We start from the raw sequence: 12,884 nt of genomic DNA on the forward strand, positions 1-12,884 counted from the left end.
CAATTACTGTTGTAGCTTATTGTACTAGCCAGGAAGCCCCCTACACAATTTCCTTTTTCAGTGGTGATTTTAACAAAATGCACACTTCAACAAATTCATTCAGAAGCTGCTGCATCAAATTGCATTATTCATTGCTACAGGAAGACATTGTCTGTCCCAGCACTCTAGATATTTGCAGCTCACAGTTACCTTTGGTGATGATGGAAGAGGTTCTACCAGTACAGGGTTCTACTTTTCTACTTTGCCAGGGTTCTCCTTGAAGACTTATTCAGTGGCAGTTCTGGTATGCAAGGTAGTCATCTAAATATTACATTAGGCATCAGCTGCAGTAAACACTAAAGTCACACTGAGAATTTGGTCATCTACAAACAGATCGGGAAGTCATAGTGGCTCAAGCAACTTAGATGGAATCAGTTCAGAAACAAATGCATTAATAATCCACACCTTTGCTGTATTTATTTCTCCAAGGCAGTCTGTTCCTCTACAGCGTGCCTACAAGATGTGCACACATTACCTTCAGTGACTGATGTTGTCCCCTTAGCTGCTCATGTTTAATGAAAGCTTTGTGCCTATATATAAATTCTGTGCTTGAATGAAACATCTAAATCCTTCACAGCAGTTCTGGAAGAGACCTTTGGCTTGTATACTGAGAACTGAACTCACCCTTTCTGCAGAATAAAAAAGATACATGACTATAAAAATTTAGGTTGGACCAGATGCTCACATTCCTGCCACCTTAGTCGATTTATTATTAGTGAATTCCCCTTAAAAAGAAGTGACTGTAGGAAACATACGAAGCGTAGATCAGATCCTGCTTTTTTTATTCCCACAAGTGAACTTGCTTCACACAAGCACCCTCTTCCTCAGTCAATGAGACTCTTCATGCACGTTTTCTGTCACTGCTTGATTACTTTCAAGAGGACTATCATTTTCCCAAGCTACTGCTCTAAGGACACAGGTGTACTCACCTAGCAGCCCACGCTCAGCTTCCTCTCACAGTCAGTCAAGTAAGTCCATGGTCCACAACCACTTCAGTGATTGTGCGAATGCACACAGCTGGCAGAAGCAGAGACATGAAAAGAGCTTGTGAAAATAAAGGGAAGTGTGAGTCTTTACAAACCAGTCTCTAACTCTAATTGCCTTGATAATCTTTGCATTCTTGACAATAGCCTGATCCAAAAGCCACCAGAGCTAATAGATACGGCTATGATAGGCTTTGAGTCAGGCATGGCAGTTTTAAATTGAGCCACTTCCCAGTTCTTAAAATTGCAGTGTTTACCTCGGTGCTGCAGCTGCATTGTGAAGGACAGTCTTCATTTATGCTCAGATCATTTCATGAACTAATTTTGTAGACTTGCAGGGAATTTTTATGGGAGACCTCTGGCAAGCTATTTTTAATCATTGAAATTGCCGTGTTTTCTTGTGTATTGCCGATCTTGCTGGGTGTTGCAATTGCTAGAGATCTTCTCTCACATAAACAGCATGGCAACAACTACCCCTTATGTGTGGCCACCTCCCATGAATAATTGCTACTTGTCACTGAAAAGAGCATTCATAGCAAATTTCATCACCCATCAAGTGTCGATAACTATCTTCTTACTTTCTTAGGGCAAGCAGCTCTGGGGAGGACAAGGCCTCACATGGTACTTTTACTGTACTGATTCAAAGAAATCCCCCAAAGGGTCAGAGACACTTTATAGGGCAAAGTGAGCCAGGGCTACATTTCTGCCTTGCTCACCTGTACACACAGAGACTTTTACTATTATTGCCATGGCAGATGGGAAGCCATCTACATCTGTCATGTTATGCCTCTGCACAGAGTTTCCATCAAGTCATGAGTGGCATGGAGAAAGTGCGGTTTTCTCCCTCTTCCAGCACAAGGGCTGGGGACCATAGAAGGAAACGTGGTCTGGACAAATAAAAGGGAGTACTATTCCTGCTCTGAATAACAGATCTGTTGAACTCCTTCTTAGGGGAGGATGAGGATTTTTTATGAGGATGCAAAAATCTTGTCTGGATTCGAGAAGAGAGAGGACAAGTGCTTGGGAGAAAGAATCATCATGGGTCATTACACAAAGCAACTGACTGAGGCTCAGAAAATCCCCTGAATTAAAATAGTCTGAGGTTGGGAGAGTATTTAAGGAGCGGAAAAAGAATCACACTTACTTCTGTTTGCATTTCTCCCTCTCTGCTACAGCCTCTGTTGAAGAGAGACTCTTGGACTAAATGAACCTTGGCCCTGAATCAGAACTGCTGTTCTGACCATTTTCTCTTGAAAAAAATTGTTTATTTAAAACCTCTGTGAAAAAATAAAGGGGTTAGCTCTTTTTCTTTCTAGTTTTGATTATGTGGGTTTTTTTGTCTTTTGGGTTTGGGGCTTTTAGGAGCTTTTTTCCTTACCTGTGGTTTTTATTTTTAGTCCTGTGGTTCAGTTGGAAGGCAGCTCAAGGACCAGGGGCTCTTACCCCTTCCTTGCATAGAGGGAAACATTAGATCTCTCTCAAGAAGCATCTTTGTCAAGTCAACAGGAGTGACTGGAGAGGTCCACAAAAGCAACTCAGAAACCAGTCACCTTGCAGCTAGCTCTTACCTTTCTTGCAGAGTGAACTCAAGTTAAAACAGGAGAGCTACTATAGCACAACAGCACCCACACGATCTTACCTTGAAAACGGGAAACTTCAAATGCCTGTTGGCTTTTTACAGAGAGAGAGGGTGAATGTTGGGTTAGCACAGCTCTCAGCATCCAGGGCATCCACTACACAGCTCAAGGCTGTCTTCCGCTCCTGCTTGCTCTCTCTCAAGTTAGACTAAACCTAGAGGACCTAAGATATGTGTTGACACTTTGAGTTAACCTTCATAACTCTGCCTACAACTAAATAAGATACTTTTTTTAACCTTATGGAGAAAACTTTTGGTGAGGAAAGAACTTTTAGTCACTTCCATTTGTATTAAAGAGAGAAAAGCCATTCACTCATTCTTTACCACATTTCCATGTCAGCTTTACAAAGAGGTATTTTCTTGATTCTTTATCTTAGCAATTTCCTTTTCTTTCAGTCATGCCATATACCTCAGGTCCTGATCCCGTACTCAGGCTGACAACAAACTTGCTGTTTCTGGGTGCATGTGTCTCTGCTTCTCACTCAAGTGATGCCAGCTCTGCCTGGCATGCCAGCAGAGCCTGTGAGCTGAGCCACAGGTCATCTTGTCCAGTGTCCATTGTTATCCCTGAAGTTTGCCTGACAGCTCTGCTGAAAATGGAAGGTTTAAAGGACACTTCTCTTTGGATATTATTTGTTTTGTGGTTCAAATATGGACTTCTGCTGGTGAGTTTGGATGAGCAAAGACTGATCCTCAGAGAGGTGGATACTTCCTCAGTACAGCAAAAAAAGAAGAAAATCCCAAATTCCTGTAGAAGTTCAAATATTTAAAAAATGACTACAATTTGTCTCTAAGCAATGCTGAAAGCTTTGCAAGGACACAGAGCTACGAATGTTTCCTGTTCGCTCTAGCACAATGCTAATACACAGATATTTCTCCAGAAAGCACTATACCAATCTGCAGCTTGACAGAACCGACTGATGAGAGAAAGGCTGTGAGCTCATGGCTCTGCCTGTACCCGCAATGACTGTCACACTATTCTGTACCTTGAAGTCCCATGGAGACCTTGTACCTTCCCAGCTCCCCACAAGCTCTGCTTTGACCCCACTCTAACCACCACTTTTCAGCTAAAGGTTAATTACTCCAGGGGACATTTCCATCTAAGCTGCTGCCCGCAGGTTGCAATCCCCGCCTGAGTGCTATTTTTAGACTAGCTCCTTCGTTGCTATTGATCCCAGTCACCCTCTGTTAATTAGATACACACAACACACAGCATTTGCAACTCATTTATCAATTCCATTCAGCACCTCCCTCTCCTGAGATGTAATTTGGAGCCCTCCTTGAATCATGCTATTGATCTTTCCCAGCAACTTTGCTATAGGATTCTCTGTATTGCGAACTATTTATAGATTCTTCTTTTGCTGCTGCCTTCCCTTGGGGAATCAGAAATGGGCAACAGTAATCAGACTTCTATTTTTAAGGAGTTGATCGAAACCAGATATTTCCTCTTTTCTCCTTCTTTCCCCTCCTTCCTTCTGTCGCTGTTACGCACAGGCTCCCTTCAGCAGGCAAGACCTTCCTGTTCCATGTGCTGCTATAATGACTCTGGTAATGCTTAGGTGATGTGATGCAGAATTTGAGCTGGCTGGAATATTGTTTGCTGAATTAATGAAATTTATTTCTCCTCCTGTATGTGTCCAAGAGTTTTACAAAGGGCTTTGTGTCTGCTCAGCCTGAGATAGGCATTTAAAGAGGGCTTCAGTCTCAGAGACTGCCTTCTCAGCCCACAGGTTTGATCCATTTGCAAGGCACTGGGCTCCCATTTACAGAATGATATAATGGTTTGATTTGGAAGGAACCTTAAAGACCATCCCGTTCCAAGCCCTCTGCAGGGACACCTCCCATTGCATCAGCTTGCTCAAAGCCTCATCCAACCTGGCCCTGAACACCTCCAGGGATGGAGCATCCACTGCTTCCCTGGGCAATCTGTTCCAGTGCCTCACCACCCCCACAAGAAAAAAAGAAATCTTCCTAATCTAAATCTCCGTTCTTTCATCTTAAAACATTACCCCTTGTTCTATCACAACACTCCGCAATAAAGAGCCCTCCCCATCTTTCCCGTAGGCCCACCTAAGGTACTGGAAGGCTGCTATAAGTTATCCTTGGAGTCTTCTTTTCCCCAGGGTGAACAACCCCATCTCTCTCAGGCTGTCCCTTGTATCTCAGCAAGGGCCTTAAACAACGTGTAGTCAGGAGAGAGAGGGACAAAGTTGCTTTTAGGGATGGAGGATGGCAGTAATGAGCCCTGGGGGACTAGGATTTGTAAAAGACCTAAACTGAGAGAAGGGGCTGTGAGCTGTGCGTGAAGGGCTGTGGTGCATAGAGTGTGGAGCTGTGGGTGTGGGGGGGTGTGTTTGAGTGGAGCTGTGGGGTATGTGTGTGGCTCTGGAGAGGGCAAGGTGTGGAGCTGTGGTGTGTTGGGGCAGTGAGGGTGCAGGGCTGTGTGAGTGGAGCTGTGGTGTGTGGGGCTGTGGAGTGTGGAGGGCATGATGTGAAGCTGTGGTGCGTGGGGCTGCATGTGTGTGTAGGCAGCACTGTGCATTGCTGTGGTGTGTGTAACTGCGGTGCGTGGAGTTGAGGGGGTATGCATGGAGCCGTGGTGTGTGGAGCTGCAGTGGGTGTGGCTGAGTGGGTGTGTGTAACCGGTGTGTGGTGTCTGAGGTTTGTGTGGAGCTGTGGGGTGTGTGGGTCTGCATGTATGGAAGTAATGCATGGAACTGTGGTGTGTGGAGCTAGGGTGGGGGTGTGTGCATGTCCAGCCACAGTGTGCGTGGAGTTCTGAGGTATGTGTATATCTGTGGGGTGGTGGCTGTGGTATGTACAGCTGTGGTATGGTGTGTGGCACGGTGTGGTGGCTGTGGTGTGTGTGGAGCTGTGCTGTGGATCTGTGGTGTGTATGGCTCTGATGTGGTGCATGGCATGGATGGTAGCTGTGGAGCAGTAGTGTGCCTATTGCATGGTGGATGTGTTGTGTGTGGAGCTGTTGTGTGTGGCTGAGTGGGTGTGTGTGGTGCTGTGGTGTGGAGCTGTGATGTGGCAGTGGTGTGGTGGCAGTGGTGTGTGTGTGGGGAGCTGCGGTGTGGTAGCTGTGGTGTGTATGGCTCTGCTGTGGTGCATGGCATGGTATGGTAGTTGTGGAGCTGTAGTGTGGTACTTGTCACACAGTGGATTTGTTATATGTGGAGCTGTGGTGTGTGTGGAGCTGTTGTGTGGGGCTGAGCGAGTGTGTGTGGAGCTGTGGTGCATGTGGGGCTGCATGTGTGGAACTGGTGCCTGGAACTGTGGTGTGTGGAGCTGCCTGTGCATGTGTGTATGTGTGCAACCATGGTGTGTGGAGCTCCGGTATGTAGAGCTGTGGGGTGGTGGCTGTACTGTGTATGGTTGTAGTGTGGTGTGCAGCACAGCATGGTGGCTATGGTGTGTATGGCTATGATGTGGAGAACTGTGGTGTGGTGGTTGTGGTGTGGTGTGTGGCATGGCATGGTGGTCGTGGTGGGTGTGGAGTTGTGGTATGCTGTGTGAAGCTGTGGTGTGCTTGTGTCTGTGGTGTGGTAGCTGCGGTGCAAGCGGTAAGGTGCCTGTAGTGTGGTGCATGTGGTGTGTGGAGCTGTGGTGTGATGCCTGTGGTGCCTGTGGTGTGGCAGCTGTAGTGCGTGTGGAGCTGTGTTTTGTGTGGATCTGTGGTGTGGTGGCTGTGGTGTGTGGAGCTGTGCACCGTGTGGCTCTGGTGCAGTGGCTAGGGTGTGCATAGCTGTGCTCCGTGTAACTCTGGTGTGGTGGCTGTCCTGTGCAAGCTGTGCTGTATGTGTATCCGTGGTGCAGTGCCTGTGCTGTGTGTGGTGCCTGAGCAGTGTGCGGCTCAGGTGTGGTGGCTGTGGTGTGTGGAGCTGTGCTGTGTGTGGATCTGTGGTGTGGTGGCTGTGGTGTGTGGAGCTGTGCAGCATGTGGCTCTGGTGCAGTGTCTGTGCTGTTCAGGGCTGTGCTATGTCTATATCCATGGTGCGGTGCCTGTTCTATGTGCGGTGGCTGTGCTGTGTGGTGACTGTGGTGCGTGGTGGCTGTGGTGCATGGTGGCTGTGCTGTGTGTGGCTCTGGGGCACTGGCTGTGCTGTCTGAGGCCATGCTGTGTGTGTATCTGTGGTGCGGTGGCTATGGTGCGTGGTGGCTATGCAGCCCGTGGCTCGGGTGCGATGGTTGTGCTGTGTGGTGCCTGTGCAGCGTGTTGGTCTGGTGCGGTGGCTGTGGCGCTTGGTGGCTGTGCAGTCTGTGTATCCGTGGTGTGGTGCCTGTGCTGTGTGCGGCTCTGGTGCGGCAGCTGTGCTGTGCAGGGCTGTGCTGTGTGTGTATCCGTGGTGCGGTGCCTGTGCCATGCGGTGCCTGTGATGTGTGGTGGATGTGCTGCATGTGTCTCTGTGCTGCGTGGCGGCCCTGCAGCGCAGTGGCCGTGCAGCGCGAGGCTCGGGTGCGGTGCCCGTGCTGCGTTTTGCGGCCCCAGCGCGGTGCCGCGCTGCCTCAGTCCCCGTCGCGGCAGCGTCCGAGCCAACACCCTCTCCGCTCCCGCTCCCTCCCCCCGCCCCGCGGCCGGAGATCCGCTCTCTATCCCCCTGCCCCGTCCCTCTCCCCGCGCGGCTCGGGGCGGGGCCGCCCGGTGCACGCAGCCCCCGCCCCGCCCCGCCGCCCCCGCCCGGCCCCGCTCGGCAGCCGGGGCGTGGCCAGGCGCACGGGGCTGGGGGAGGCGTGAAAGAGCCGCGGTGGGGGTAGCTCCGCCGCTTGTCACTGGCAGGGCGGCGCCGAGGGGGTTAAGCCGGTCCCCGCGGCGGGCAGGGGCCGCTCCCGCCTCTCGTGCCAGCGCCGGAGCACACACACGCTCACACACACACACACAGACACACACACACGCGATGGCAGAGGGGCGCGGGCTCGCTTTTCCCCGAGATGATGTCAAGAGCTTGGGAGAAGGAGGAGGAGGAGGAGGAGGACGGTTGCTCTTTTTCTTAACGGCTTTGTTCTAAAAGCATCCTAAATAAAGCAGCCCCAGCCCCGAGCGCCGGGGGAGCAGCCGTAAAAGTAGCTTTTTTTTTTTTTTCTTTATCCTTTTTTTTTTTAAAAAAAAAAAAAGAAAAATCTTCTCCTCGTCTCTGGCTTTGTGTCCGCCCCTCCCCGTTCTCTCTCCCGGGGAAGCCGCCGGCTTTTTTTTTTCCGCTCTCCCCAGCTCCTCCCGGCTTCTCGAGCCCGGAGGCAGCTCCCACCGCTGTCCCGGCCAGGTGCTCCGCGACCGGCGGGCGCCTCCTCCCTGCCCATTCCGGCGACCGGGGCGGCTCCGCGTTCCTCCTGCCTCTCGGCACCGTCTCCCCCGCCGCCAGGGACCCGCTCGGCTCCCGGGGATGCTGCCCCCAACTCCCCGCACGCCGCCTGACTCCGCCGCCGCCGCACCGCACGCCGCTCCGCTGCCACCTGCAGCAGCCCCGCTCCCCTCCGCACCTCGGCGGAAGGAATAAAAGCTCTCAGACCGTCCCGACCCGCCCGAAGGCAGCCGGGTTGGGTCGGGTCCCCGGCGGCAGGAGCCTCGCTGCCCTCCCTCCCCTCACGGTGCGGATGGGAGCGCTGCCGCCGCCCGTTTTCCCACGCTCCCGCCGCGCCGCTTGAAGAAACTTGGGACGGCGGCGGCCTCCGCCTCCCCGCCGCGCCCCGCAAGGGCTGCGGGCGACCCTTCCGATCCCCGCCGCCGCGGGACCCCGGCTCCCTTTCCGCGGCGGGGACTCCCCTGCTCCTGGCCTCGGTGCTGGGGAGGAGCGGGGGTACCCTGGATGGCCCTGCGCACTGGGACGGCTTGGTTTGGGCAGGTCCTGCGCAGAGTTTCCCGGCTCCAGGGCACCTGGTCCCGGCGCTCCAGCAGCCTCCTGTGCCTCTCCTCTTCCCAGGAGCCCGAGCAGGCGGGCGGAGAGCGGCCGCCGCCGCAGAACGAGCTGCCCCGCCGCCAGCCCCCCCGGCAGCTGCCCCACTGCTGCGGCTGCTGCGGCTCGTCGGATCCCCGGGCGGCCAGGGGGGGACATGGTCCCCTCACTCGCCCCTTGCTGGCGGCCATGAAGAGGCAGAACGTGCGGACCCTGTCCCTCATAATCTGCACGTTCACCTACCTGCTGGTCGGGGCCGCCGTCTTTGATGCCCTGGAGTCCGACAACGAGATGCGGGAGGAGGAAAAACTCAAAGCCGAGGAGATCCGGCTCAAAGGAAAGTACAACATCACCAGCGAGGACTACCGACAGCTGGAGTTGGTGATCATGCAGTCCGAGCCGCACCGAGCCGGCGTCCAGTGGAAATTCGCCGGCTCCTTCTACTTTGCCATCACGGTCATCACGACCATCGGTGAGCGTCTCACCTCGGGGAGGGCCTTGGGGGTCAGGGCTGGGGCAAAAGCCCTCCTGGTTGGGAAAAAGGGAGTGGTGGTGGTGATGGGGGGGGGGGGGGGGAGGGCATGGCATGCAAAGGGTTAAGCACTGGATGAGTTTTTTGGCTTCCTCTCATGTTATGCAATTTACCGCTCTACATGGGCACTTGTTGGACTTGGTCTTGTCCCACACATCTTCCCCTGGAGATGGAGCCTGCATCCCTGGGTGGGACTGGAGAGAAGTTGGGCTGGCCTGGTGGGGGGATTGGCACTAGCCAGGTGGCTACCACTGAGCTGTGGCTTGGATGACAAGGAGAAAGAGGCAGGGCGATACTCTCCCAGGGTTCCTCTCAGGAAGGTAGAAGCCCTGTACCTCCTTGTACCTCTGCTCCAGAGACATGGTGGAAACTTAGGCAAAACACAGGTGGATGAAGATGGAAATGGTAAGGGCATGGGAAGTGGATAAGCTGGGAAAGCCCATGATGTGGCCAAGCATAGCCTAGCCCTGCTTTCACAAACTTTGTTTTGGCAATGGCGAGGGCTGTGGTGGGGGTTCCCACGGCTGTGGTCCCATTACTGGGCCTTTCCTGGGCATTCCCAACATGTTTCTGAAGTTTTTATTGCAGCTGGAGTGTCTGATATGCCGACAGGTCACAGTCCGCATCTCCTCTTTTGTGGGCACATGGTCTGACAGGCAAAATGATGCTTGCTGTCACATCCATACTGCCCAGCTTCCCAGGCATGCCATTTCCCAGGATGATCAGGGGACAGTCAGTGGACAGAGCCACAGGCTGTCATTTTGTACTTCTCTGCTTCCCACAGTTAACGCAGAGTGTTTCACATGAAGTTTGCTTCCCTGCAGTAAAAATAAACACCACAATAAGTCGAGGCTACAGAATGCACACAGAACTGTGCTACAACACTGACTTTGGACTGATGAGCAGGTTTGTTCTTCCTGGTTTTATGTTCATTAGGTGGATTTACTGAGGCAGTCGTCAATGTTCTTCTCTCAGTACTTCTAGATGTTCCCCTTTAACATCTGGCGAGATCCAAAAAGACCTGTTTAGCTCCGTGGCTGTTTGGTAGTGCTTTATATTGGACACGACATAAAAGACTAGTGCTCTTATTAATACAGAAGGACTTAATCTTTTTACCAGTTAGGGCTTCTTAGAAGAAATTTGCACATTGCCACCTGAAGATACTGACAGTTTTCAGCAGAACATGTTGCCTGTTGCCCTTTGAGCATTGTTTACTTACGTTTGTATTTGACTACATTGTACCCGGGGAAGTAAAAAATTTTCTTTGAATCACGGTCTGACAGATTGAAGCCTATTTGTCCTTACAAAGATAAGATTTCCAAAGGAAAATATTTTCTTTTCTGTTGCTCTCTCTCTATAAAAAAATGCATATATTAATATGTTACAGAAGTAGACTATAACTTTGGCTGGTGGCTTACATTTCCTGCTGTTCGTTGCAGTGTCAGAACTCTCCTTCCTCCTTTGGTCACTGATTCTCTCTTCCTCCATCTGTCTCTTGTCATTTATTTTTGCTAAGTGAGTACTGGACTATCATTCCTTTCTGGGTTACAATAAGACTTCCATGCACATGCCTGTGTACTCTGTACTACTGCCTGAGACGTGGCTGCAATACTTTCTGGGTTCTTAAGCTCCCCCAGTGACAGGTAGTAGGGGCTGTTTTTACAGTACTTTGCTGTTTTGATCATATTTTATGTAGAAACAAGTACAACTTGCTTCAGAAGCTTTAGCATTTTGTCCTGTTAAGAACTGGGATTTGCTAAGGAAGCTTGAAGCACCTCAGCATGCAGAGGACAGCATACATTACTGTAGGCAGAGGCACTTTGGGATGTCAAAATTGTTTAAATTTAAAATGTGTGTAGCTATGGGGAACCACTGAAAGGAAGAGTGATAATAAAAAATGGTGCAGAAAAACAGACATTCTTTAACAATTGTTCATTTGGGAAACTCTGCTCCAGGAGGGTATGTGATCTGTCTTTCAAAAGTTTATTAATAGTTACAATCTGTATCTTGTCAAATGCGTTTCGATTTTCTGTGTAATCTCTTCAGTACTAAAGTAGCTTTGTGATGTTACCTGATCTACTGGTAGTCTATTAAAGTGAATATGGAGGTGTTTTTTTTTTTTAAATTCTTATTTGCCCTGAAATAATTTGGTTCAAAGGAGGAAAAATGACTTTCTGTACTAAGTTCCCAGGAAAATAAGAGAAGATTTCTTCTCTGTGTTTCTTGTGTAGGCAGTGATCTTAAATGTTTATATTAATCTTTTGTGATTCTTTTTAATCTGTGTGTACACTCTCACATACATTTCCGTCTCCCTATGAAACCTTCCAGACAGACTTCGAGAGGCACATGCAGTTGGGAACGCGTTAGTAAACGTGCTGTAGCCAGTAGATGCTCCTGCAAAAGTGCATTTAACTGCCTGTCACAGGCTGATTTTTAAAACAGAATGAATACAGCTTCGTTGCTGAATCCAGAGCAGTACATCTGCCTCCCCAAAACTTCTCTTCAGAAAAGTGAAACAGGAGTCAGCGGACCACAAAGTCTAGCCATGTGCATGTGAAGGCAGACTGATTCACGTCTGACTTAATTGTTCTCCTAGAGACTGCCGTGCTAGCAATATGTCTGAAGCGATTACCTCTTTCCTGCGTTGATGTAAATCGCTGTGGCTTTCATGTAGTCACAGGCGTTGGTCGCTGGCCACGGACCACGAGCCCGTAGCGACCTGTCGCCCGGCGGGCGGGGCGGGCCGTGGTGCTGAAGGGACAGCTCCCGCCGGTCGCTGCCGGGCGGGCGGGCTGTGGTGCTGAACGGACAGCTCTCGTCGCGCCCTTCTCCGCTGTATTCAGGCTCCCCCAGGTCTGACAACCCCCGCCTCTTGGTGCTTCCTGGGAAAAAACATCCTTCCAGGACCTATTGGGACACGAGCAGGAAAAACTGAGAGCCACTTGTGAGAGGTGAAGCGCTGACATTTGGTCACTTCTCACGTTTCCTCTAATCTATGCCATTGGGCTTCTATTAGAGGGTAGTAGGCATGGTTGCTACCTTGTCAAGCTGAGTACTAAACAAAGAAGCAAGGACTGATCAAGTAAAAGGCAACTGTTTTTTTTTCCACCTGTGACACAATATTTTTTTCTCTGCTCCCCAGGTGCACTGTTGGTTTTTGTTTTGTTTTGTTTTACTTTTTTTTTTTCCCCTTCTATTTTTTGAACTGACCCAGCACAAAAATATTAAACTGCAGATGCTACGACATTCAGTGACTCTGCTCTTAAAATTCAATAGCAGAAGAAAAATACCCTGCTTTTACAAACTTTTGGTTGTGTTTGAATTCTGTGAAAGTTTTCAGATGATCAAAAAGAATTAATAAGCTGTTCTTGTCTCTCACTAGTTGCTGAGTTTGTTTCAGTATTGTTCTCACTTCATGGTTAACTTGTATAATTTCCTATCCATTTCCAGTTACATAGCCAAAATGATGGTACGGAGTGTTTTAATCAAGTTCTTTATCCAGCCACTTGTCTTTTATGAGATACACTGCAGAATACACTGCAGAGTTCGTCAAGAGGCTGGACACAATGAATGAAAATTCAGATTTTGGAAAATAAAGGTAATTCCTAGGATTCCTACTTAGTTTTAATGCCCTTTTCTACAGGTTTATAGGAGTGAGTAAACTGCTTCCATGTGAGCAGGTGTCAACACTGTCAAAATGCATTATTGGTGTGGATATCACTCCATCACTTAGGCCTTAAAGGGTGATAGTCATTCTTGATTTAACACTACTGAGCTCTAGTAAACACTGAATATTTCTG

The 12,884-nt window shown here is 50.0% G+C and overlaps 1 protein-coding gene across 1 annotated transcript in view; it reads left to right on the forward strand.

The window, feature by feature from the left end:
- Window positions 1-7,850: 7,850 nt before the first annotated feature.
- KCNK9 (potassium two pore domain channel subfamily K member 9) overlaps window positions 7,851-12,884 on the forward strand; it is an 84,428-nt gene continuing 79,394 nt past the window's right edge. The window contains exon 1 of the mRNA XM_009566207.2: window positions 7,851-9,024. Coding sequence (XP_009564502.2) covers window positions 8,466-9,024 — 559 coding nt within the window. The 5' untranslated portion in view covers window positions 7,851-8,465. The remainder of the gene's footprint in view (window positions 9,025-12,884) is intronic.

This window comes from Cuculus canorus, chromosome 2 (assembly GCF_017976375.1).
Source record: "Cuculus canorus isolate bCucCan1 chromosome 2, bCucCan1.pri, whole genome shotgun sequence".
NCBI classification, from domain to species: domain Eukaryota; kingdom Metazoa; phylum Chordata; class Aves; order Cuculiformes; family Cuculidae; genus Cuculus; species Cuculus canorus.